A 27,742-nucleotide genomic window follows, 5' to 3' on the forward strand; every position below is an offset into this window, starting at 1 on the left:
ACCACCAACCTTTGTGTCGTCTGCAAACTTGCCAACCCACCCTTTTACCCCCACATCCAGGTCATTATTAAAAATCACGAAAAGTAGAGGTCCCAGAACCGATCCTCGTGGGACACCATTAGTCACAACCCTCCAATCCGAATGTACTCCCTCCAGCATGACCCTCTGCTTTCTGTAGGCAAGCCAATTCTGAATCCACCTGGCCAAACTTCCCTGGATCCCAAGCCTTCTGACTTTTGAAATAAGCCTACTGTGTGGTACCTTGTCAAATGCCTTACTAAAATCCATGTAGATCAAATCCACTGCACTACCCTCATCTATATGCCCGGTCACCTCCTCAAAGAACTCTATCAGGCTTGTTAGACATGATCTGCCCTTCACGAAGCCATACTGACCGTCCCTGATTAGACCATGATTCTCTAAATGCCCATAGATCCTATCTCTAAGAATCTTTTCCAACAGCTTTCCCACCACAGACGTAAGGTTCACTGGTCTATAGTTACCCGGACTATCTCTACTACCTTTTTGCAACAAGGGGACAACATTCGCCTCCCTCCAATCCTCTGGTACCATTCCCGTGGACAATGAGGACATAAAAATCCTAGCCAGAGGCTCAGCAATCTCTTCCCTCGCCTCATGCAGCAGCCTGGGGAATATTCCATCAGGACCCGGGGACTTATCCGTCCTAATATATTTTAACAACTCCAACACCACCTCTCCCTTAATATCAACATGCTCCAGAACATCAACCTCACTCATGATGTCTTCACTGTCATCAAGTTCCCTCTCATTGGTGAATACCAAAGAGAAGTATTCATTGAGGACCTCGCTCGCTTCCACAGCCTCCAGGCACATCTTCCCACTTTTATCTTTAATCGGTCCTACTTTCACCCCTGTCATCCTTTTGTTATTCACATAATTGAAGAATGCCTTGGGGTTTTCCTTTACCCTACTTGCCAAGGCCTTCTCATGCCATTTCTTGCTCTCCTCAGCCCCTTCTTAAGCTCCTTTCTTGCTATCCTCTATTCCACAATAACCCCATCTGATCCTTACCTCATGTCTGCTGCCTTCTTCCACCTGATTAGATTTTCCACCTCACTTGTCACCCATGGTTCCTTCACCCTACCATTCTTTATCTTCCTCACTGAGACAAATTTATCCCTAACATCCTTGTTTGGTCACCAGGAAGTTACACTTTTGGCGGATGGAGTGGAGGCACTCCATGAAGCAGTCCCTCAGTTTATGACAGGTGTTACCAATGTAGAGGAGGCTGTATTGGGAGCACCAAACACAGTAGAGGACCCCAGCAGACTCACAGGTAAAGGACTGTTTGGGGCACCAAATAGAGGTGATGGAGATGATGAATGGGCAGGTGTAGTACTTTGACTGCTTGTTTTGTCGTGGTTTCTCGTGCCCCACAAATGACCAGGAGACGCAGAAGATTCTTCAAGAAGTATTAAACTTTAATTTGCAAATCAAAGCTGAGACAGTCATTGAGCTAGTTGCTGATTGCCCACCGATCCTTTGGACACAGCATTTTTTATAGCAATCTCCTGGTTTAGTTGCATTAGCATATGCAATCGGTCTATAGTTGCGTATCACACGTACATCCGCCACTATTGTTTCTACCCATTGACTTAATCATGTTCTAATCTACATCTCTTAGCTACCTCTCATTAACACACCATTGTCTTCTACATTCTTAGGATTTCATTCTCCTACTAAATTGAGTACATGCATAGCAAATAGCAAGTTTCAAAACTGACTACATAGTTTTGGTTACATAGCAAAATTTATACTTTTATACTCCAATACTTGCAGCAATGAGTGCTGGGAGGGAGATTAATGGGGAGGGATGAGTGGACAAGGGAATCATGGAGAGAGCGATCCCTGCAGAAAGTAGAGATATAGAGGGGGTGGTAAAGATATATTTGGTGGTAGGATCCCTTTGGAGATAATGGAAGTTGCAGAGAATGATGCGCTATGTGCAGAGGCTCATGGCTGATAGGTAAGGATAAGAGGAACACTATCACTGTTAAGATGGCAGGAAGATCGGGTGAGCGTAGATGTTCAGGAAATGGAGGAAATGCAGGTGAGAGTAGCAACAATAATGAAGAAAAGGAAGCACCTTCCTTTGAAAAAGGAGGACATCTCTGATGCCCTGGAATGGAAGGCTGCATCCTGGGAACAGATGCAGTGGAGACGAAGGGCCTCAGAAAAGGAAGTCGCATTTTTACAGGATGCAGTGTGGGAAGGAATATAGACAAGATAACCATGGGAATTGATAGGATTATAAAATATATCAGTTGATTGTTTGGCTCCAGAGAGGGAGATAGAGAGATTGAGAAAAGGGAGGGAGTTGTCAGAAATGGACCAAGTGAATTTAAGGGCAGGGTGGAAGTTGGAGGCAAAGTTGATGAAATTGATGAGCTGAGTGTGGGTTCATGGAGCAGCAACAATGTAGTCATCAATGTAGCGGAGGAAGAGTTGGGGAGCATTACTGGGGAAAGCTTGAAACATGGACTGTTCTGCATAGGCAATAAAAAGGCAGGCATTGATGGAGCCCATGCGGGTGCCCACTGCCACCCCTCAAATCTGGAGAAAGTGGGAGGAGCTGAAGGAGAAGTTGTTGAGGCTGAGAATCAATTCTGCCAGATGGAGGAGTGTGGTGGTGGAGGAGAACTGGTTGGTCCTCTTATTGAGAAAGAAGTGAGGAGCTTTAAGCCCTTCTTGATGGGGGATATAAGTGTATAGAGACTGGACATCTATGGTGAAAATGAAGTGGTCAAGCCCGGGGAGTTGAACATTACTGAGGAGATCGAGGTGGGAAAGGACTGACCGAGGGGGATAGGATGGAGTTGAGGTAGGGGGACATGAGTTCACTGGGGGAGGAGCAGCAGAGACAATGGCCTACCTGGACAGTCAGGTTTGTGGACCTTGGGTAGAAGGTAGAAGCGAGCAGAAGGAGGGAAAGTAAACTTTGAGTTTGGAGGCAGTGAAAGGGAGTTCTCCAGAGTTGATGAAGTCAGTAATGCTGTCAGAGACAGTTTACTGATGGTCAGAGTGGGGTCCCCTTCAAGGGGTAGGTATGAGGATGTGTCTAAGAGTCGCCACCAGGCCTCAGCAAAGTAGGGGTCAGTTCTCTACAACATAACAGCACTTCCCTTGACTATGGGTTTGATGTAAAGTTGAGATTGGTGTGGAGAGAGTAGAGGGCAGTGCATTCAGAAGGGGTAAGGTTTGAGGACGAGAGAGGAGTGCTGAAGTTGTGGCAGTTGATGTCTCAGCGGCAATTTGAGATGAAAAGAACCAGAGCAGTGTATCTAAGAGGAGGAGGAGGATTGGAGGTGGGAGTAAGGGTCATTGGTGCAGTGGGTGGAATTCTTGCCAAAGAAGTGAGCTCAGAGATGGATGCGATGGAAGAAGAACTCAGCATCATAGAGGGCATGAAACTCACTGAGGAGCGGGTGAAGGTAGACAAATGTAAGCCCCTTACTGAGGACAGAACATTCCACCTGAGGGATGGTGAAAACACAGCAAGGAGTAGAGCTGGCATCAGAGGGGGGAAGAGAGTTGTTGGCACCAGAGGAGAGGGTAGGGTTGGGATGTTTATGGAAAGTGGGGTGGGAGGAAGTTGGAGACTTCAAATTCCTGGATGTTACCCTCTCTGAGGCTCCATCCTGGCAATAAGGATTGGATAAAAGCAAGGCCTTTTCAAGTGTTGGCCACATCTAGTGAGAATGATTAATTACCATAAACATGGTTAACAATTTTGGTTTCGTGATAGAAATGTAACACACTGTAAGGTTTCACAGCTAAGGCTAATATAATGACTTCTATGTAATGTTCCACTGTTAAGGTAATGGTTTCTCTGTAGCAGCAATGTTTGGGTTATGACTAGAGATAACGAGTCTTTGGAATTCATTGGCTATCCAATGGGAGAGATGTTGTTCTTTCTTGTATGTCTGGGAACCGGGTTTTTCGTGGTCTTTTGTTGAGGGAAGACGTGTGTGGAAAGAGCAGGTAGACCACCGGACGGAGTGGACTGGGATCTGAGGGTCCGAAGGTTGGCAACGTTTGGAGGAGACCGATGGTGGAAGATTGATTACTGAGTGAGCTTCAACGCAATTTTGACTTTGACTTGGGCCCTTTTTTTGTTTTGTTTATTTTCATTACTAACCCTGTATTCAGATTAAGATTCATAAAGTCTATCATTTAGTTGCACATGGTGTACTGTCTGATAGTTTGCGTTGTGGGTTTGTAACTGGGGGTATGTTACGCAGCATCCACATAAACATGATTACCCAGTTTGGTGGGGCCCTAGATGAACGTGAGCTGGGTGAGCCTGAGGGTTACAGAAAAATAGACAGTTTTCCTCTTTAATACTCTTTTCAGGCAAAAATGGGCACGGAAAAACTGTGAAGCACCCACTTCATATTTGTGTAGCCTATTTCTAATTTAAACATATTACTTCTTCCTGGAAGTTGGATAATTCAGATGAAATTGGCCAGTTCTAGTTCATGGCCCAGTTCTTGCTGTCCCAGTAGTGGTACCCATTTTCCTTAGCATAGAAACTTTCCTGTACAGTTCTTCCAGTTATGCATCCTCCTTTATAATCTGTTTATCCCATGCCAAGTTGCACATGAATTGAGTAATAATATAGAGATTATAATTACAGCCTTATGGCACTAATTACACTCTGCCGCATTGGGCAGGCCCGACATCTGATTCTTGAAGCAGGTACTCTATTCCAAGCTCTGTCATGGAGAGTAATGATTCAAGAATATGGTCAAAACTTCCTTGGAAAAAAAAAGCAACATAGATAACATAAGATAAAATTAGATTTATCCCAGTGACTCATGGAAATCCCTGGTCCTTGAAATGGAGAGAAATCATTTGGGTTAGTATTGAGAAGCTTGAGTCTGTGGATTGGGGATACACAAAGGACCTTTCTAAACATTGCCTCATAAACCACTCACCCATCTGCACCATTAGGCACTTCTTGCCACATCTGTTGTTGTGTCACAGTTAACTCTGGATTCCATAAAATCAGAGTGAAAACAGACTAAGATGTAAATAATAATGTCTCTTTTTAAAATGTTACTCCTCGTACTTTTGTGCACTATTTGTTCCAATAAATATAACAACAATTGGCTCTTTCCCTCTCTCCGATATCAAATCAAACTAGTTTGAGATGTCCTTCACCTTGGCAACATATTATATGGGCTCTCTGTTCTGCTTGTCTGCTTTTACGTAATGGATTACCCATCAACTACCACATTGTTAACCACTATAAACATCAGAGGCAAGTGGCACCATGTCCTTTGTCTTTTGCGCCAACCATCCTGAGGAGATCCTCGGTTTTGCACTCTCCTAAGAAGCATTCATTTAAGAGTTTCTCCAAGATCCTATCCCTAATAATAAACACAGGAGATTCTGCAGATGTTGGAAATCCAGGCAACACACACAAAATGCTTCCTCAGTCCTGCTGAAGATTCTCAGGCTGGAACGTCAACTGTACTTTTGTCAATAGATGCTGCTTGGCTTGCTGAGTTTCTCCATCATATGGAGGTGATTCATGAAGCCAGGTGAGGGTGGAGGTGGATCAGGGGGAGGAGGATGAAATAAGGTGGGAGGTGGTAGGTTGAAGAGGTAAAGTGCTGAAGAAGAAGGAATCTGATGGGAATGGAGAGTAGACTACAGGAGAAAGGAAGAAGGAGGGGTGCCAGTAGGAGGTGAGGAGAAGAGGAAGAGGGGAACCAGAATGGGGAATGGAAAAAGAGAGAAGGGGAATAGGGCAGAAATTACCAGAAGTTAGAGAAATTGATGTTCATGCTGTCAGGTTGAGACTAACCAATAGTAATATAGGGTGTTGTTTCTCCAATTTGAGTGACCTCATTGTGGCAGTAGAGTAGTCCATGGACCAACATGTCAGAATAGGAATAGGCAGTGGAACCTTATCCACTAATAGCCCTAGTAATATTGGAGCCAAGGGAAATCATGCTAGATTCTTAGCTAGAAGGTTTAATACATCAAAAATAAACAATTTGTTTTATGCCCTAAACTACAGAGTCTGGAATTACCAATATTAAAATTAATGTGAATATTTAAAATCAAATATTTTCTAATTTAAACATGGAGGTTGTAGAAATATCAGTATGTCCACATAAACTGTACATGACTCAACCATATAAATCTTGCAGATTAAGACTCATCTTGATTTAGGTATTTGGACAAGCACTTGAATTGCCAAGGTATGGAAAGATACAGGCCAAATGAATGTAGAACAAAGAACATTACAGCACATTACAGGCCCTTCAGTCCACAATATTGTGCTGACCCTTTAACCTACTCTAAGGTCAATATAACCTTTCCCTCCTACATAGTTCTCCATTTTCTTTTATCTTAGATATCTTATCTTAGCTCCATGGATATCTTAGATATCTTATCTCCATTATCTTAGATATGCTTATCTAAGAGTCTCTTAAATGTCCCTAATGTATCTGTTTCTACACCACCTCTAGCACAGACCTACCTCTGACATTCCCCCCTATTCTTTCCTCCAAAAGACCTTAAAGTTATGCTCCCTGGTATTAGCCATCTCTGCCCTGGAAAATGTCTCTGGCTGTCCACTCTATCTGTGCCTTTTTTCATCATGTACACCACGATCAAGTCACCTTTAGTCATCCTTCTATCCAAAGAAAAAAGCCCTAGCTTACTCAACATATTCTCATAAGACTTAGTGAATGGGATTAGTGTAGATGGGTAATTGTTGCTCAGCATAGATATGGTAGGACCTGTTGCTGTGTTGTAAAATTCTATGACCAGGGAATATAAGGTTATGATAACCAGATAGGAAGTACCCATTAAGTTAATAACAAGAGAATTTAGATTTATGGTTATTAATAGAGGAGTAAAATCATTATTGAGGAAAAAATCATTCACTCCTCGAATAATAAGGGTCTAGAGCCAATGGTGGTAAAAGCAGAAACTTGCATTGATTTAAGAAGTACTTGATGAGATGTAATCTAGTAGGCTATGAATGTGAGGCTGGGAAGTGTGATTATGAAGGCAAGTTCATTTTGATAAGCGTGGATTCCATGAGTAAAATATATTTTATTGTGCTATTAATCTCTATAATTCTATGATTCAAAAATAAATCCTTTATAGATTTTCAGAGATGCTAGAAAATAATCCACTAAGGAAACTGTTGTTTGGAGAACTGTAAATAACTGGCAATATCCAAACATTTTTAAGTGAAGAGCAAGTGAATTGAATTAGTAAAGATTTACTGTCAGAATGCAGCCTATTAGCACAAAAATATTCTTTATGGTGCCATCTTTTTTTCACAATTAGGATGGCTTTCATTATACAATAAAAACATGTGACAAGTGGTATCATTTTCACAGACATTTCTCCCACTTTGTTGCTGGTCAGAAACACAAAATTGCAATAAACACCTATGGTTCTCTGTTTCAGTTCCACATTTCCACACTCCACACTTTACTTTCATTTGCAGATTTTTTTGACACGAAAGGAGAGATAAATCTGGGATTTGGAGGATTACGAGGACGTGGAGTTAAGAAACAGGATCCTCCTATTGAACGGGAGTTGCATTTATCTTTGGAAGATTTGTATCATGGATGTTTGAAAAAGATCAAAATCTCACGCAGGGTACAGTACTCTTAATTCATTGAATTAGCATGATCATTGAAAATTTATGGGACTGTCATCTATTGACACAGTTGTGTTCAATAAACTCAGCATTGATGAAATTTAACTTCAGATATTACAGATAAATTGTGAAATGGGTTATACTTTAATTCACTAAGTCTTTGGATTTTGTTTCCTTTAATTCACACCAGAAGTGAGATGTATAAGTACATATTGTACTTTTCACTATCTACAAACGTTTGTAGTTAGAACTATTACTTGCAGTGAAAACAAAATAGCTATGGCAACATGTAAACTGTCTGTTCCAAGGAGTAACGGTGCCCCTCCCCCCAGTCTTCTTAAGCCCGTCACCTCTACTGGGGCATAAATCATCAACAGCATCTTATTAGTGTTCTCTATCCTGGGCCAGTCTTTCAAGTTGTCCCCAGGTGTAGCCCATCTTCAAAGATCCTTCCTATCCCAGGGATGAGGTCTTTGGAGCTTCTGTAGTTCTCAGCTTTTACTGGATGGATTGCTAGCTCAATGCCCCAGCCTCCTCCTTTTGCAGCTTGGGACTATCCATGACGGAGTTAAGGAGTAACTAAGACCATGATTAATTCATAAAAATGATTGGCAAGTGTGAAAATTACCGGTGTTCCAAAGATACCAAAGTTTAAACACTTTTTAGCTGTCTGTCTAGAAGTACCTTTTTTCACAACTGCCCAAAGATCCACTGACTCAGGAAACTCTTTAGCCAGTTTTTTGGCCTGTAAGCATCTAGTGACTCTTTCAGCCTTGGTAAACCGACTGAAAATATTCCTGGGAAAGCTTGTTTGATTTAAAGAATGGCAGCAATGTTTCTTTTCATTTAAAAGAAATTTGGACTAATCATCTAGAGATATGAATATGAATCCTGACATAAGACCATAAGATATAGGAACAGAATTAGGTAATTTGACCCATCAAGTCTGCTCTACCATTTCATCATCACTGATCCAATTTTCCTCTCAGCCCCAATCTCCTGCCTTCTCCCCCTATCCCTTCCATGCCCCGACTAATCAAAAATCTATCAACCTCTATCACAAATATACATAAAGACTTGGCCTCCACAGCTGAATGAGATAACATATTCCACAGATTCACCATTTAACGCCTAAAGAAATTCCTCCTCATCTCTGTTATAAAAGGACGTCCCTCTATTCTGAGGCTATGTCCTCTGGTCCTAAACTCCTAGAAACATCTTCTCCACACCCACTCTCTCAAGGCCTTTCACCGTTCGATAGGTTTCAATGATGTCACCCCTCATTCTTCTGAATTCTGGTGAATACAGGCCCAGAGCCATCAAACGCTCTTCATATGACAAATTGTTCAATCCTGGAATCATTTTTGTGAATCTCCTTTGAACCCTGTCCAATTTCAGCACAAACTTTATAAGATAAGGGGCCCAAAACTGCTCACAATACTCCAAGTGAGACCTCACTAGTGCTTTATAAAGTCTCAAAATTACATCCTTACTTTTATATTCTAATGCTCTTGAAATGAATGCCAACATTGCATTTGCCTTCCTCACCACAGACTCAATCTGCAAATTAACCTTCAGGGAATCCTGCACAAGGAATCTCAAATACATTTGTGCCTCATTTTTGTATTTTCTCTCCATTTAGAACATAAACAACCCTTTCATTTCTTCTTCTAAAGTGCATGACCATACACTTCCCAACACTGAATTCCATCTGCCACTTCTAATCCAAGTCCTTCTGTAGTCTCTCTGCTTCTTCAAAGCTACCTGCCCCTCCACCTATCTTCGTATTGTCTGCAAACTTTGCAACAAAGATATCAATTCCGTAATCCAAATCATTACCATATAATTATAAAATGAAGCGGTCCCAACACAGACCCCTGTGGAACACCACTAGTCACCAGCAGCCAACTAGAAAAGGCTGTTTATTCACGTTCTTTGCCTCCTGACAATCTGACATTGCTTTATCCATGCTAGACTCTTTCCTGTAATACCTTGGGCTTGCAATGTTTTAAGCAGCCTCGTGTGTGGCACTTTGTCAAAGGGCTTCTGAATTCAAATACACAAAATCAACTGACTCTCCTTTGTCTCTCCTGCTTGTCATTTCTTCAAAGAATTCCAACAGATTTGTCAGGCAAGATTTTCCCTTGAGGAAACAATGCTGATGACAGCCTACTTTATCATGTGCCTTCAAGTACCCAAAAACTATATCCTTAACAATCAATTCCAACATCTTCCCAACCACTGAGGTCAGACTAATTGGCCTATATAGTGGTGGCTTTGACTTCTCTTGTTAGCCACAGTTGAGTCATCTTGCCTTTAGAATACTTTCTTCTTTTTGGTAAGTATATATCTTGTGCTTTCCGAATTGCTTCCAGAAATTACAGGCATTGCTGCTCTGTCGTCATCCCTGTCAATGTTGTTCTCCATTCAGTTCTGATCAATTCCTCTCTCATACCTCTGTAATTCCCTTTACTCCACTGTAATACTGATACATATGACTTCAGCTTCTCCTTCTCAAATTTCAGGGTGAATTTGATCATATTATGATCATGTTCCACTACAAGATCTTTTACCTTAAGCTCTCCAATCAATTCCCATTCATTGCCAAATGCTCAGTCCAGAGTAGCTGATCCCCTAGTGGGCTCAACCATGAGCTGCTCTCAAAAGCCATCTCATAGACATTCTAGAAATTTCTCCCTCTTCAGCTACAGCACTGACCTGATATTCCCAATCTACCTGCATACTGAAATCCCCCCCATGACCATTGTAACATTGCCTTTTTGACATTTTCTATTTGCTGTTGTAATTTGTAGACCACATCCTTACTACTGTTTGGGGGTCTGTATATAACTTCCATCTGGGTCTTTTTACCCTTGAATTTCCTTAACTTTATCCACAATGATTCAACACCTTCCGACCCCGTGTTACCTCTTTCTAATGATTTGATTTCACTTTTTACAAACAGAACAATGCCACCCCTCTGCCTTCCTACCTGTCATTTCAATACAATGTGTATCCTTGGACAGTAAGCTCCCAGCTATAATCTTCTTTCAGCCATGATTCAGTGATGCCTAGAACATCATAAGTGCCAATCTGTAACTGTGCTACAAGTTCATCTGCCTTATTGCATACACTGTGTGCATTTAAACGTAACATCTTCAGTCCTGTATTTACCCTTTTTGATTTTGTCCACCTTTTACGTTGTAACTCATCCTGTTGACTGCACTTTTGCCCTATCATCAGCCTCCCCTTGCTAGGAGTCTCACCTTTGAACTTCCAAGATAGTTTTACCAAAATGCTGCAGTGCAGCAGAATAAGATGATAGGTGGTATATTGCACAAGACAGAGGATCAATCGTGATATTAATTAATAGAATAGATTTGAGGTTCTATGGCCTTTTGCTGTTACATTCTCTTATAGTTTCATGTTCTTATATGCGTTCATAAACCAACATAATCCTCACTCCATCATTACACACCAACCACGGTGATTGTAAGAGCATGCCAGGATCACCCAAAGGTATCAATCAAGAAAAACTACAGCATAAACTACGTGCATGCTTAACTGTAGAAGCAACATTACAGAACTAATGAAAGGATGAAGATCGATGAACATTCTTGTTCTGAATAATCACAGAGCTGAATGCAGAAAGCAAAAGATGAGCTTGAAGTGTTTGTAACGTTCCTCATCCATGAATGAGTGATCCATCTTGGCCATTTTCCAAGGTTCCACCCATCTTGGATGCCAATCTTCAGCCAATTTAATTCAGTCTATTCAAGATCATGAAACAGCTGCATGCATTGAATACTCTAAAAGCTGTTTGCCTCATTAACATTTTGGCTGTGGTGGTGAGGATTTGTGCCTGTAGCCAGATTCTTTCAATACAACTACAATAGTCAGATCTACATGACAATGTGGAAAATTCCTCAGATAGCTCCTGCCCATAAAAAAGATAACATTTCTCATCCTTCCATAAGAAAATAAGATAGAAGAGCAGAATTAGGCCATTTGATCCATCGAGGCTGCTCCACCATTTCAACATGGCTGATCCCTCTCTTGCCTTCTCCCCATATCCTTTCATGTCCTGACTAATCAAGAATCTGTCAACCTCTACCTTAAATATAATCAATGATTAGGCCTCCAAAGCTGACTCTCCACCGCTCTCTGGCTAAAGAAATTCCTCCTCATCTCCGTTCTAGCAGGACGCCCTTCAGTCTGTCGAGGTCTTTCAACATTCGAAGGTTTCAATGAGGTCACCCTTCATTCTTCTGAATTCCAGTGAGTAGAGGGCAGGAGCCATCAAACGCTCATCAAATGACAAGCCTTTCCATCCTGAAATCATTTTCATGAAGCTCCTTTGAACTGTCTCCAGTATCAGCATATCCTTTCTTAGATAAGGGGCCCAAAACTACTCACAATACTCCAACCAAGTGAGGGCTCACCACTGCTTTATAAAGCCTCAACATTACATCCTTGCTTTTATATTCTAATCCTCTCAGTAAGAATGCTAACATCAAATTTGCCCTACTCACCACTGACTCAACCTGCAAATTAACCTTTAGGAAATTCTGCATCTGGACTCCCAAGTCTCTTTGTACCTCAGTTTTTTGTATTTTCTCTCCATTTAGAAAATAGTCAATTTTTTCATTTCTTCTAACAAAGTACATGATCATACACTTACCGACACTATTCTATCTGCCACTTCTTCACCCATTCTCCTAACCTGTACTAAGTCGTTCTGTAACCTCTCTACTTCCTCAAAGCAGCTCCCTGTTGAGCACCACTACTCACTGGCAACCAACCAGAAAAGACTGCCTTTATTCCCACATTTGCCTCCTGCCAGTCAGCCAACATGCGATCCACGCTAGTCTCTTTCCTGTAATACTATGGGCTCTTACCTTGTTGAACAGCCTCATGTGTGGCACCTTGTCAAAGGCCTTCTGCAAATACAAGTAGACAACATCCACCAATTTTCCTTTGTCTGTCCTACCTGTTATCTCTTCAAAGAATTCCAACGGATTTGTCAGGCAAGATTTTCCCTTGACGAAACCATGCTGACTACAGCCTATTTTATTATGTGTCTCGAAGCACCTTGAAACCACATCCTTAACAATTGACTCCCATATCCTCCTAACCACTGAGGTCAGACAAAATGGCCTATAATATCCTTTCTTCAGCCTCTCTCCCTTCTTGAAGAGTGGAGTGACATTTGCAATTTTCCATTCCTCTGGAACCATGCCAGAATCAATTGATTTTTGAAAGATTACTACTAATGCCTCCAAAGTCTCTTTCAAAACCCTGGGATGTATATCATCTGGTCCAGGTGACTTACTACCTTCAGACCTTACAGTTTCCCCAAGTAGCTGTTCCCTAGTAATGACAACTTCACACATTTTGTTTTTCCCATCTACCACTTTAAACACTCATTCCCTCCACCATTGATGCATTATGGCTGTTGTGTATAACAATCCAAAATGCACTCCAGTTAGTCATGGAGGCTTATCTGACAGCAGGTCCCCAGCTTAAGATTTCTATCAGCAAGAGCAGCATGTGCATGTAAGCACCACCACCTGCAGTTCTCCTCCAAACTGTACATCATCCTGCTTGGAATTATCTTAGGTATTCATTCATACTAGGTCTAAATGATGGAACTCCCCATCTAAACTCACGTTCAAGAGGAGTGTATTGGTTTAAGGCAGCAGCTCACTACCACTATTTCAAGGACAAGTAAGGATGAGCAATGAGTTGGCATTACCAGTGATGCCAACATCCAAAATTTGAGTATAAAAAATCCAACAACGAAGTGTCTAATTCCTTCCTTGGCATCTAACAGCATTTCCATTGCCAATTTTGCTAACATCAACATCCTAGGTGGTCTCCAAAAATGTGATTATAACAACCACATTAAAAACCTGTGACATAATACCTTGTCAGAGATTGTGAATTTCCAGTGAGTGATTCCTAACCTGATTCTTCAAAGCTTTTTCACTACAAGTCTCGATTCAACACCATCCACATGAAAGCAACCTGCATGATTGGCACCCTATTACCACCCTAAACATTCAACCCCTCCACCACTGATGGACCTTCACTGCAAACCACACCATATTCAAGATTGTTTATGGTCATTTGTCAGTACAGAAGTGAAATACAAAATACATTTCAGTAATTTGCAAGGATTCTTCAGTAGCATTTTTTGAATATGTAACTTCTATTGCCTAGGAGTAGGGCTGCATGGGAGCAGCATTACCTATGAACTCCATTGTAGTCACATGTTATCCTGGTTTAGAAATCCATCAGTGTACCTTTGTTGTTGCTAGATCATCACTACACAATCTGTAACACAAAAAAAAACTTTAGTTACCACTATCTTCTCAAGTTTGGAAGGGAGGGGGTTAAATGTTGGCTTTGCCAATGATGCTCACATTTAGTGAAAGAATAAGTGTCTTAACATGCAGAAACACAGCATAAAACCTTAAACACTTAACCATTTCCTCCATAAATAAGTTGATTTTTTATGTAGGTCTGGGCACATTTACTTTCTAACTGAATTGATTAGAACTTTATTTTAATAATTTTATGTTAAATTACAATTCATTTGGTTTGTTATCATTAAACAGGTTATGAATGAAGATGGTCACACTTCAAGCATTAAGGATAAGATTCTAACCATTCAAGTTAAACCAGGCTGGTTGTCAGGAACCAAAATCACATTCCCAAATGAAGGAGACCAGGTACTTGGAGCGTAATTGAAAATAAAAATCGTAACACCAGCTGCCTGGGAAAAGCAAATTGGAGTAGGATCTTGGAACTTTAAAGACCGAGTCTTGATACCCAATCCATTTCCAACCACCCCTCCCCTTCACCACACTTCCAGATATAATGTGGGTATAGAAAGGAGAGGGAAGATTTTACTGAAAAGGCATGCACTACATCCCTCTCCTCTTTCATGAACTCACATCGTTGAAACCCAACCTCTTAAATTGGGTATTAGACGCCACACTCTCCTTCCAGTAGCTCACATCCATAGCAACCTACTTCATTCAAAATATTCTTTACACAATTGTAAGTCTAAACTGTTAAGCAGGTTAATTTCTGGCTGGAGAACCATGTTGAAAGAACAGTGCCAGCTTTCTTCAGGATCCGAGGAAATGTCTGTCAGAAATTCTTCCCACTTTACAGCATTCTCTTCCTCAAGAATAGATTTTTGGTTTATTTATTATATTTTTAGATTCTTAGAACTGCACTGAAAATTAATTTCAGCACATTTAAATTCTATCCCTTTCCCAGCAACCACGAACACTAAGTGGCCACTTTATTAAGTACAGGAGTGTATCTTCGTGGTCTTCTGCTGCTGTTGCCCATCCAGTTCAAGATTTGACATTGTACCTTCAGAGATGCTTTTCAGCACAAGCGACTGAGAGTACAAGACTATCCACCCCCTCGATGGGGGGGGGGGACAGTCTGTCACGAGGGTAACCCCCAGCATTTTTCCTGGAGTACCCATTTTCAGCTGGGTGGACTGGAGCAGTGTGTGGTTAAGTGCCTTGCTCAAGGACACAGCACACTGCCTCGACTGGGGCTTGAACTCACGACCTTCAGATCGCTAGTCCAACGCCTTAACCACTTGGCCATGCGCCATACACCACTGTTGTAATATGTGGTTATTTGAGTTACTGTCACCTTCCTATCAGCTTGAACCAGCCTGGCCATTCTCCACTGACCTCTATCATTAACAAGATATTTAAGCCCTCACTGGGTGGCATTTCTTTATTGCATTGTTCTTTGTAAACTTGAAAGACTTGTGTGTGAAAATCCCAGGAGATCTGTGGTTTCCGAGATACTCAAACTGTCCCATCTGGCACCAATAATCATTCCATGGTCAAATTCAGTTTGATCACATTTTTCCTCAATTCTGGTGTTTGTGTGAACAACAACTGAAGCTCTTGCCCATGTCTGCACGCTTTTATGCATCGAGTTACTTTTACATGATTGAGTGAGGCCTCCGTTGGTTAGGGTTGACCACGGATGTTGCATCCTAGTTGTCTAGATACACAATTTTGGTCAGTACAATATGGAGAGCAAGTTGTTTCCCGTGGAGCAAGCTCTCCCTCTTCACGCATCTAAAGAACCCAAAGGAACGGCAGAGACTGATACAGTTTGGCACCAGCATTGTCATAGCAGTTGCCAAGTCAATGTTGGCCTCAACAGGCTGCCTTAGGGACTCCAGCTCTGGATTTTCCCCTCAGGGTTTATTGCCAAAGCCTTCCCCATGAGTGGGTATAGCTGCAAGACTGTAGAGGTTTCAGATCAGAATTTTCCTGTTCCTCAATGAGCTGCCAACCATGGTTGACAAGCCCCATCTTCCCAAAGCAACTGGTATTAAGAACACAAGAAATATGTGCAGGAGTAGGCTATTGGTCTGTTGTGCCTGCTCTGCCATTCAATAGAATCATGGCTGATCTAGCCATGGACTCATCTCCACCTACCTGCCTTTTCCCCATATCCCTGTAATTCCCCAACTATGCAAAAATCTACCCAACCTGGTCTTAAATATATTTACTAAGGTAGCCTCCATTGCTTCATTGGGCAGAGAATTCCACAGATTCACCACTCTCTGGGAAAAGTAGTTCCTCCTCATCTCTGTCTTAAATCTACTCTGCCAAATCTTGAAGCTATGTCCCTTAGTTCTAGTCTCACCTACCAGTGGAAACAACTTTCCTGCCTGTCTTTTCTATCCCTTTCATAATTTTATGTTTCTATAAGATCTCTCATTCTTCTGAATCCCAACAATTTCAGTTCCAGGTGACTCAATCTCTCCTCATATCTAACCCCCTCATCTCTGGAATCAATCTGGTGAACCTTCTCTGTGCCACCTCCAAAGCCAGTATATCCTTCTTCAAGTAAGGCACCAGTAACCCACCTTTGCCTCTTCTCCTGTCAGTAGAAATAGTCCACCAGGCTTAGTAGCTAAGCCACATGTGAAGGCCAGGAGCTGGTCATGGTTGTCAGAGGCTCTTTGAGGCAAATGCCATTGGGACCATTTAATAGATAGTGGGAGCTTGTGCCCCCATCACAATTCATGGTTATAACAACCTTAAGGAACCAGCTACATGATTGGCTGATTAGATACTTGCATTAACAAAATAGGTGTACCTAATAAAGTGGCCACTGAGTGTATATTATTGGAAAAATTGAGATGATAATGATGTAATCTACTTAAATTTCTATCACTTGTACTTTGCTGATCCAATGACTGCCTGCATGAAGCAGCAATATTAGCATGTTATAACCTGATATTAGAAAGTAGAACTATTATTATATTTTAAAAAACTTGTTTTCTTAACGCTATCTGGCTTTTGAGAAAGCAGCAAATTGCAAATTATTTTTAAAGATCTTTAGCCTGTAGTTGACAGTTATTCCTTTCCTGCCTGTCAGTACTTTGAGATCGTCAAATATAGTTGTGAATTATATTGAAAATTCTACCCCCAGGAAGGAAGTAGATCTTTTAATTTTTACCTACAAGAACTCTGAGCTATATTTAGGCATGAAGATCTTATTTTGTCAATTCAGTGTTTTGTTGTAAATAATGTGTAAGAGGTCAATATCCAAGGCTTAACTCAGGCTTAAGTGCAATGAAGTCATGTACCAGTTAGGATGGTTGTAGCAGGTTTCACAAGGTGCAAGGAGAAAAGGAAAATTAAAATGCTATTTTGTTGTCAATGGTTCTGGATCTTATGTTCCAATTGACAGTACTAAAATTATTGCAGAAAATAAGCGTGGTTGACTGGATTAGTGTGCAACCCTTAGAGAGTGAGACTTGGAAATTAATAACAGGAAAAAAGGAATTAACAGATAAGTTAAATTAAGAATTTACATCAGTCTTCACCGTGGAAGACTCCAGAAATATCCCAAAGATGTCTGATGGCCTAGTTTAAAACAGTTTTGAGGAACTTGTAACAATCACAATTGCAGGGTTCATGGTACGAGCAAGCCCCTTCATAAAGGCCATTCAAAAAAATGAAAATTGCTCTTATAGCATTCACAAAATTATTAACCAGAAACTTGAAATGCTGAATAAAATTCACTCATGGAATTTTTGTGAAAAAGATAAACATTACTTGTGATTTAATGTCAACACGAGGAAATCTGTAGATGCTGGAAATTCAAGCAACACATACAAAATGCTGGTGGAACGCAGCAGGCCAGGCAGCATCTATAAGGAGAAGCACTGTCGACGTCTCGGCCCGAAACGTCGACAATGCTTCTTCCTATAGATGGTGCCTGACCTGCTGCGTTCCACCAGCATTTTGTGTGTGTTGCTTGTGATTTAATGTTATGGGAAAACTGCATTATAGATCGTTTCTAGAAATGCAACACCCAATTCACACAGGGGTCATCTGCTTTGGAAAAACTAATGGACAAAAGACAGACAAGCTCCCAGTACACAATGGCCTGCACCAGAGGGCTATGAAGGAAATGGTTGCAAGGATATTCCCATCATTTGTTGAAGTTATTCAAAATTCTGGGTAAGTATCAGTAGATTGAAAACTGTAAACGTGACTCCAATGTTCATGAAAAGAGTGAGACAAAAATAGGACCATTAGTTTAATGTCTGTTATTAGCAAGGTACTGGGTCTATAATTAAAGAAGAAATGGCTTGTCATCTCATGAAGGTTGATATTATCCACGTGGTTTTATGAAAAGTAAATTATGTTTTTATAAAGTTGCTTGAGTTCTTTGAGGATGAAACCCCCCCCCCCCCCCACCGAGACAGACAGACAGACACACACACACACACAAATAGCTATCAGAGGACATTTGACAAGCTGGTACATAAAAGGCTGTGGCACAAGAGAAGAGCATATGATATTTGGGGAATTGTGTTAGCAAGGGTTGACATTTAGTTAGAGAGAGTTGGAAAGACATAACTATTGAAGTGGCCCAAGGACCAGTTTCATTATTCACTCATTTATTTATGACTTTACAGTAAAGATGTGAAAGAAGAGCAAAGTGTAAGTTTGCCAATGACACAGAAATAGGTGAGAGGGCATTTTACAATGAGAATATTTAAACTCCACAACAGGATGTTGAGTAAGTGGGTGAAAACTTGGCAAATGGAGTCTAATGTGGGAAAATGTCAGATTGTGCACTTTGGTAAGACTATTAGCTAATGGAGGAAGATTGCAGATGAGCAAAGTACAATGTGCTCTAGGTGTTCTTGTGAATGAATTGCAAAAGGTTAGCAGAAAGGTGCAGCAATTCATTAGGAAGCCACGTTGGCATTTACTGCAAGAGGGTTGGAGTTTAGAAATCGGAAAGTTTTGTTACAATTATACAGGATACTGGTGGTGCTATAATTGGAGTATGAGGCCAAAATGCACACAGTTTAGGTCCCCTTACTTGTATTAGAGACAGTCCAAAAGAGATGCACTAGTTTAGTTCCTGGGAAGGGAGGATTGTTCTATCATAAACAGTAAAATAAATTGGATCAATATTCTTTGGGGTTTAGAAAAATGAGAGGTGACCCATATTGAGGTATATAAGATCCTGATGACATAGGATAATGCAGATGTTGAAATATTTCCATTAGTGAGAGTCTCAAACAAGGAGGCATATTTCCATGATTAAGGTGAGATCATTTAAAGCTAAAGTGCAAAAGAACTTCTCGAAGAGACCGGTGAATCTCTGGAATTCTCTAATCCAAAGAGAGATTATTGGAGCTATTTAAAGAGGAAGTGTTGATTTTTTAAGAATAAGAAATTGAGAGCTTTGATGAAATGATGAAGAAGAGAATATATAAGGGTTGGGCAGATCAACCAAGGCTCATACTGAATAACAACAAAGATTTGGACTGAGTGCCTCTTCCTATTCATATATTTGTTTATATATTCATACATTCTCACAAAAAATGGGTGCAATCAAGTCACTGATATTATTTCTAGCTTTATGCTGATTGCTCAGTAACAACACTAAATAAGGACTGCAGTACAGTACACCAGATTAAATCTATTTATATTTATAATTTTTTAAACTTGAAAATACATGCCTGCGTATCCTTTAAACGTCTGTTCACAGGTTAAGTTGATCTGTTGTGTATGAGATGGATCATATATATTTTTCCACAGATTAGAAAGCAGTGAAAATGAACAGAGTGATTTTGCAGCCTTAAGGGAAGTTATCCATTCCTAACATAGTTATTTAAAGCGTCAGCTAACTCTAATGCCAGCTACATCTGCCTCAAACTTGAGGCTCTTATTGATATTCATCCTTAGTAGGCGCTCAGCTAGCCAGTCATGTGACTGAGTTGCAAGGAACCTTACATTCATATTCATCTGATGTGTGCTAGCTGGAATTCATGACCAGCTGCAGCTCATGGTTTCCCTTTTCTTGTGCTACATCAAGGCATTGTAATATTAAACATACATTTTTAAATAAATTTTGCATTTTTGCTTATTTTCCTTTCCTTTCTCTTTTGTGTTCTCTATCCCTTTTCTCCTTTCCCTTCATCAGTGTGGGATTTAATGCTAATTCCACAATCTCAGACTGCAGCAGGTGATGTCATTTACAGCTCAGTTTTCACTCCACTGCTGTGTCAGGGAGGTAACCAAAGCTCTCTACTCTAGAAAGCAAAGCTAAATGATTCTCCCCGTGAATTCAGTGAAGAGGAAAATGAGAGCCCTGGCTTTACCTATAGGGGACTTTTCCCAGATGTGGAGAGCTATAGATTGCCCTACATTCCGCTGAATCCTCACCTACTCTCCCCGGCCCCAACCAGCAAGATCAGTATCGATATTAATTGAAAGTGAATAAAGATTCAACTCCCTCAACATACAGCTGGTTTATGGAATTTGCAACTGTCTGCCCAATTTCCTGGCAGCAGTCATAACCCATTCATCACATGCCAGTCTCCTTCACTGACTTTATTTCACTTCAGTTTAGGCTGATGATCAGAGACAGGGGCTTTCAGTTCCAGACCTGCAGTAACCTAGGCAGAATTTTAAAGTGGGTTTATGATGACTGGCTTGCCACTATCAGAAATATTAAGTAAATAATTTTCATGCTCTAACATTGCCTTAACCATTTCAGAGGAACCATACAATAACTGAATATTCAAATAGTGCAAAAAACAGAGTAGCACACATCAGATCAATTAGTAATTTCAATTCTGAGGCTGTTTGTTTTTTGTTAGACAAAGTTATTAACAGGAATGGATACATGGATGGAATTGAAATAAAATTCGGTGAGCATTGAATGGCAGAATAGGTACTAGTAATTCAATTAGAAGATAAGACCACAAAACCCAAATTAGGCCATTTGGCCCATTGAGTCTGCTTCATCATTCCATCGTGGCTGATTCATTATCCCCTCAACCGCCTTTTTCTGCCTTCTCCTTGCATATAGTACACTCTGCGTGTGTGTGTGTGTGTTTATATTATAAGAGTTGAGGTACATTCTATATTGAGTTGGGGAGGAGTGTTGTGAATTTAATATTTCAGTAATATTTGAGTAACATTGTAAATTTATTGTCTGATTAAGCATTCTTTGTAGTTTAATTCATTATGTGTTGTATGTAAAAGTACATTAATGGCATACATCACCATACCACTATGTCATAAGTGCGCCTCTCCATAAATAAAAAAAACTAAGTTTACATCCATCTGTTGGGCTCCCTTGTTTCTTTCCTTTTGATTAGTTTAATGTTTTGGAGTTACAAAACATAACAGTAGCATTTCTGAAATACCCTAGATGCTTGGCTTCTGCCTGACTTTCCAAGATGGCGCCGAGCTGTGATCTCCATCAACCATCAAGGTTGCAGCTCAGATATAATTGATTTTTTTTTTGGGTTGTTATTTGGAAAAGAGTTAGAATCAGCTTAGGGTTTAGGAACGGGAATGTGGGGGAATTAGAGGTTAGACAGGAATCTGAACCTCTGCTCTTTATTTGAAGGTCAGCAATGTAGATGTGGGTCATCTGTGGTCGGATGTTGGGCTGGCAGACCAGCATGGACAAGGGTGGTGGATGCCCCTCCCAGGGTCAGTGAGTTGTCAGCAGATTATGGAGTCGATGTTCCATGTGGGCAGGAGGTACGAGGTCAATGATCCTTTGGGTTTGTGAATCAGTGAGACCAGAGTTCAAGGCCTAGTATTTGATGATAAGTGGGTCCTGGGGTTGATACTGAGGACTGAGGCCTGAGAGTCAAAATTAACAGTCTGGAAACCAAGGCCCATTGGCTGGAGCCCAAGTCTGCGAATCTCTGTGTTTGAGTCCGAATCCACTTGAGTCTGAAGACGGCCTGTCCTGGGACTGGAGGACTGTGTACGTGTGTGTATGGGAGGGAGGAATGGGACTTGCTTTGCTGTTGTTGTTTTGTTGCTTGTTATGTTCTGTTTTGTTGTGTTTTGTGTTGTTCTGCCAAGCATTGTGGTTTGTGTGGCACCATTTTCAAACTGCCTACAGTGCACCCTCGAGTGTGTTAGTTGTTAACACAAACACGGTATTTCACTGTGTGTTTTGATGTACAAGTGATAAATAACTTGAGTCTTGACCAATTTACAGGTGTCTTCATTCAGATCTTGCCGCTAACTTGCAGAACTGACTAAGGCACCAAGGTCTTCCTTCTAGATTCCAAATATATGTCAAAGGAAATCAAGCAGCAAGTACAGACAGTGATATTCACTTTGGAAAAGCTGGCCAAATAGTTTTAGCTATTTTTAAGTGGAGTCATTTAAGAAGGCATAAAACCAACAGTAACAGTAAAAACATCAAATGTATTACATGGTGTGTGGAACATTGCCATCAGAGATGCTGTCCAAGTCCATATCAGTGTCCTTCTATATCACTGCACAGTTATATCCAAATCACTACCAAGGATTGGCAAGAGCTGAAGGAATTTGCAAACTCATCCAGCTCCAAAGCAACACACAAAATGCTAGAGGACCTCAGCATGTCAGGAGCATCTATGGAAATAGACCCATTGGGCCGAGACCCATCTTCAGGACTGAGAAGGAAGGGGAAGATAGCAGAATAAAAAGGTTGGGGTGGAGGGGAAGGAGACTAGCTAGAAGGTCATGGGTGAAGCCAGGTGGATAGGAAAAGTCAAAGGCTAGAGAAGAAGGAATCTGATACCAGGGGAAAGTGGACCATGGGAAAAAGGGAAGGAGGAGGGGACCCAGTGGGAAGTGATGGACAGGTGAGAAGAGGTAAAACAATAGTCAGAGTGGGGAATAGAGGAATGGGAGGGCAGGATTTTTTTTGAAGCAGAGGAAGAAATCAATATTCATGCCATCAGGTTAGAGGCTACCCAGACAGAATATAAGGTGTTCCTCCTCCACCCTGAGGGTAGCTTCACCTTGGCACAAGAGGAGGGCATGGACTAACATGTCAAAAATCAAATATTTGGCCACTGGGAAGTTCCACTTGTGATGGATGAAGTGGAAATGCTCGAGGAAGCAGTCCCCCAATTTACCATGGGTCTCACCAATGTGAAGGAGGCCGCATTGGGAGCTCCATCATGGGCACGAGCCTCCCTAACATTGAGGACACTTTCAAAAGGCGCTACATCAATAAGTCAGCATCCATCATTAAGGACCCTCATCATGCAGAGTATGCCCTCTTCTCATTGCTACCTTCAAAGAGGAGGTACAGGAACCTGAAGGCAGACACTCAATATTTTAGGAACAGCTTTTTCCCCTCTGTCATCAGAATTCCAAATGGCCAATGAACCCACATAAACTACCTCACTACTTTTTTCTTTATTTTGCTTGCTTTCTGCACTACTTATTTTGTATATAGTAATTCTTATTGTAATATGTAGCATTTTATTGTGTATTGCACTGTAGTGGTGGCATAAAACAAATTTCATAACATCTGCCAGTGATACTAAACCTGATTCTCCTATATTCTGGCAGTCAAACGTCAATGCTGTTTGCCTCAGTGACCTATATTTCTAAGTTGGTTATATGATAATATAAAATATATCTACTTTAATTGTTAAAAGTTATAAACAATGATTCCTTGAATGATGTTTGTAAGGACTATGAAATTTAACTGCTAATTTGCAATGGTTAATGAGATTTATTACTTTTGTTTCATGCAGGGTCCAAATAATATTCCGTCAGACATAATATTTGTTGTGAAAGAGAAACCACATCCATGGTTCTGTCGTGACAAAAATGATCTCATTTACAATGTTCCTATAGAGTTGGCAAAGGTATGTGCAAGCTTTAGGTATGTAAGACCATTAGACATTGGAGCAGAATTAGGCTATTTGGCCCATTGAGTCTACTCTACCAAAGTATAAAAACACAAACAAAACCAGGAGCATAAAAATTAAGATCTGAAATAAGCCACACAATTCTTCATGCCAGAGTTATCATTCAATAAGATTATGAATAATCACATGTTAAATTCAGTCTGTCTTCACCTCCTTGCTTTTCAACAGTCTATATATCTGCCTTAAAAATAGTCAAAAACTTTGCTTCCACTGCCCTTTAATGAAGGTAGTTCCAAATTATCATGACCTCCAAAAAGAAAAAAAACTGTCACCTTCAGCTTAAAAAGCTTCAAGAAGAAACATTTTCTGCACATTCATCCTGTCCAGACCCACCAGGTACTTAACTTTTCAAACAAATCCCTTCTTGCTGTTTAAACACCAGCAGATACTAACCTATCTGTTCAAACTTTCCTAATGACAACCTGATAAATATTAAAATTAAATCAATAATTTGATTTTGGCCTGTACTAGAAAGTGCATACTTACTTATTGCACTCCTGGTGTTTAGGGCAGCAATGAAGGTCTTGATTCTTTGTTGCTGCTTCCGTTACAGTTTTGTTTGACTAGTCAGTGTTGTTAGCCCTGAGCAGAACCCCTGAATCTGGATTACTGATGAACCACTCTTAGTCTGGCCTCTGCCATTTGATCTTTTTGGCATGGGTGATCCTATCAAGGGCCAAAGCATAAGGCTTTGTCTCTAGCCAGCATAGCTCTCTGGGTCATTGAGAATGCAAGCCTTCAAACCGAGACAAGGTTGTGATCGTCTTGGAGGGTACTAAAAAGTGTTAGGGGGTACATATGATGACATTCAGAAGAAAATCATTCGGGAATCCTGGTACAGCTTCTAAAAGAGTATGTCCCATTTTCCCAACTTGATCCAATATTTTGAAGATATTAGAAAGTTGGTGATAGAATTCATATCAGATGGGTATTTTGTGATCTTCAGAAAGCTTTAGGTTAATCATATGGAAACTCATTGACTTTGTTCAGTAATACAAACACCAGACCTAATAAGCCAGATTATGCTCCATCTTGGTCACTCATTTCACTTCCTTCTGTGTAGTTCTCATAACTGCAATTAATTATTATAGCTCTACAAGCCCAACAGCCTCCAGGCCTCATAGCTATGACTGTCCCATGAAGAAGTGTGGTTCATGAGAAGTAGGGTTTGGTGTCCATCTATGATTCTACTGTAATTTCTATATCTGAAATAAAAGCTGTTTGAACAGATGGAACTTGATATAGGATACTTGTAAAACCAAGAAAGGCCATGGTGGTATGGCCAAGAATCCCCATGACACACACATTTTCCTCACAAGAAATTACTGGTGACATCACCACCCAGTTCCTTCTGATGACCTAGAGTAATAGTCAGGAAGCTGTGACTGAAGATTCAAGATAAGGATCAAACTCACTCTGCTATCTGGCTGAGTGGGTCTAGGCCCCATCTAACTCAAGTTGCAGCTTTAAATTCCTGGGCATTAACATATCAATTGACATAGATGTAACTAAAAGGAAGGCATGCCAGCATCTTTAACTTAGACGTTAAGGAGGTTCAGCATGTCACTGAACACTCAAACAAACTTCAGGAGATGTACCGTTGAAAGTATCCTTACTGGTTGTATCATGGTCTGGTATGGCAATTTGAATGTGCAGGAATTTAAAAAGCTGCAGAGAATAGTGGAGTCTGCCCAAAATATCACAGGTATATCTCTCGCCACCATTGGTAGCACCTACACAAAGCAACATCTGTCATCAACGATCCTTGCCACCTGGGCCATGTTGTCTTCACACAGCTACCATTGGGCAGGAGGTACAGAAACCTGAACTCCTGTGCCACCAGGTTCAAGAACAGCTACTTCCTTTCAACCATTCAGTTCTTGAACCAACCTGCACAACATTAATCACTCCCTCAGTCTATATCTTGTAAAAAAGAAGTAATCAAAGTTATGTGTTTATGTGTTTCTTGTGAATGTTCTGTACCTGATGCTATGGGCTTGTAAAATTTTTCATTGCACCTGTGCGTAGATATATTTGTACATGGCAATAAACTCTCACTTTGACTTTGAGCTTCCACCAGGTGTCAGCTCCAAGTCCCAGCAGGTTCCAGACCTCATTCCTGCTTGATTCTAGGCCTGTCTCCTGCTTTGTTCAGGTTCAGCCTACACTGAGTCAAATTGGTCTCTCACTGGCAGTAACAGCAATTTCACAGAGCTTTCACAGGGCTGTTTGATACACTATGGGTGGTTAGGTTCTTTGTATTCCCATTCCTGCTCAGACTTCACTCCTTTACACATTTTATAGGCAGGCAGGTGGTTGTGAACTTGAGAGATTCTATAATACTGATGCCGAGAGGAACAAGTAGTCTTTGTGGGTACACAAAGACATTGATCCTCAGACAGCAGATGCTAAGTCCTCACTGTGGCCCACACTGACTGTGTTTGACAAACTGCTGCTGTCAAAGAACTTTTGAACTATTTTTACTTGTTTCTGATAATCATAGAAATTTAAATGCTATTCAGGAGAATATAACTGATTCAAATAATATGTTATTAAAAGAAAACTCAAACCACACTAAAATCATATCAATCATTTAAAAATATTATTATGCAAAATAAAATAAGCAACAAAACATTTACCCATGTTTACTTAGTTTATCAAGATTAAAATGCCATTTAAGGGAGGCGGATATAGGAATCCACAAGGAGGAGCCTCAGCCCTTGCAATTGGCATGGAGCTAGGCAATTCTTGTGGTCTGTGAGTGAAAGCAGAGAGGATGAGCAATCAGACCTTTCAGTGTAGATTAGTGATTATGATGCCTTTGTGCCAGTGTAATTCCTGATGGATATACAACAGCACTGGCCAATCTGGGATTCATGGACCCCTCGGTTAATGGTAAGGCTCCATGGCATAAAAAAGATTGGGAATCCCCGATGTATAGTATGTACAATTACTTACTCAGGATGGCGTGGTAGCGTAGCAGTTTGCGCTATGCTTTGTAGTGCCAATGACATCGGTTAATTTCCTGCTGCTGTTGTTTGTTCATTCTCCCAGTGACTACATGGGTGCTTCAGTTTCCTCCCATATTCCAACATGTGCAGGCTAGTAGGTTAATTGGTCACATGAGTGTAATTGGGCAGCATAGGCTCGTTGACCGGGTGGACCCGTTTCATGCTGTATCTCTAAATAAAACAAGAAGGGCTGCTGAGTTGGACAGATATTTGGGATTGTAGTTAATGAAGCACTGAAGGTCCATGATAAGCAGCAGAACAGTGGTGTGAAAGCAGAGCTATAGAAGCACACAATCTGCTGGAAGAACTCAGCTGGCTGAGCAGCATTGGTGGGAAGAAGGAAATGTTTGACATTACGGGTTGAATCGCTGCATCAGGACTGAGAGTGGAGGAGCAAGTTGGCTGGTATAGAGAGGGAAGGAGTGGCAAGATAGAATAGTGAGTGTACTGAGGAAGGGAGTAAGATGACAGGCTGGTAGTGCTAGGTAGGCGAGGTGAGTGGGGGGGTTGAGTTGGAAGACTGTGGTAGGTGAGTGATAGATGGAGATAGACAAAGAGAACAAAAAAAAACAAGCTACAGATGGAGCGAAGTAGGAGAAGGGAGTGAGGAGACTGTAGATAGCTACTGGAGGGAGATAAGCAGAAACATCAATGCTGGATTTGCTAGGTAAAAACGATAAGAATAGGAATCATAAGAAGAGAAGGGAGTCTGCTCTGCCATTTCATCATCACTGACTTAATATCCTTTTCAACTGCATTCTCCTCTCTTCTCCCCCAACC

At 40.9% G+C, this 27,742-nt stretch overlaps 1 protein-coding gene across 3 annotated transcripts in view; it reads left to right on the forward strand.

Annotated features, from left to right (window-relative positions):
• Nucleotides 1–27,742, forward strand: part of dnajb13 (DnaJ heat shock protein family (Hsp40) member B13) — a 72,769-nt gene that overhangs the window by 25,750 nt on the left and 19,277 nt on the right. For 2 of the 3 annotated variants that reach the window (XM_073044022.1, XM_073044021.1), the window contains exons 4-6: nucleotides 7,520–7,674; nucleotides 14,296–14,409; nucleotides 23,775–23,888. In XM_073044022.1, coding sequence (XP_072900123.1) covers nucleotides 7,520–7,674; nucleotides 14,296–14,409; nucleotides 23,775–23,888 — 383 coding nt within the window. The remainder of the gene's footprint in view (nucleotides 1–7,519; nucleotides 7,675–14,295; nucleotides 14,410–23,774; nucleotides 23,889–27,742) is intronic. The other variant, XM_073044023.1, reaches the window with a different exon arrangement.

Source organism: Hemitrygon akajei, chromosome 4, assembly GCF_048418815.1.
Source record: "Hemitrygon akajei chromosome 4, sHemAka1.3, whole genome shotgun sequence".
Lineage (NCBI taxonomy): Eukaryota > Metazoa > Chordata > Chondrichthyes > Myliobatiformes > Dasyatidae > Hemitrygon > Hemitrygon akajei.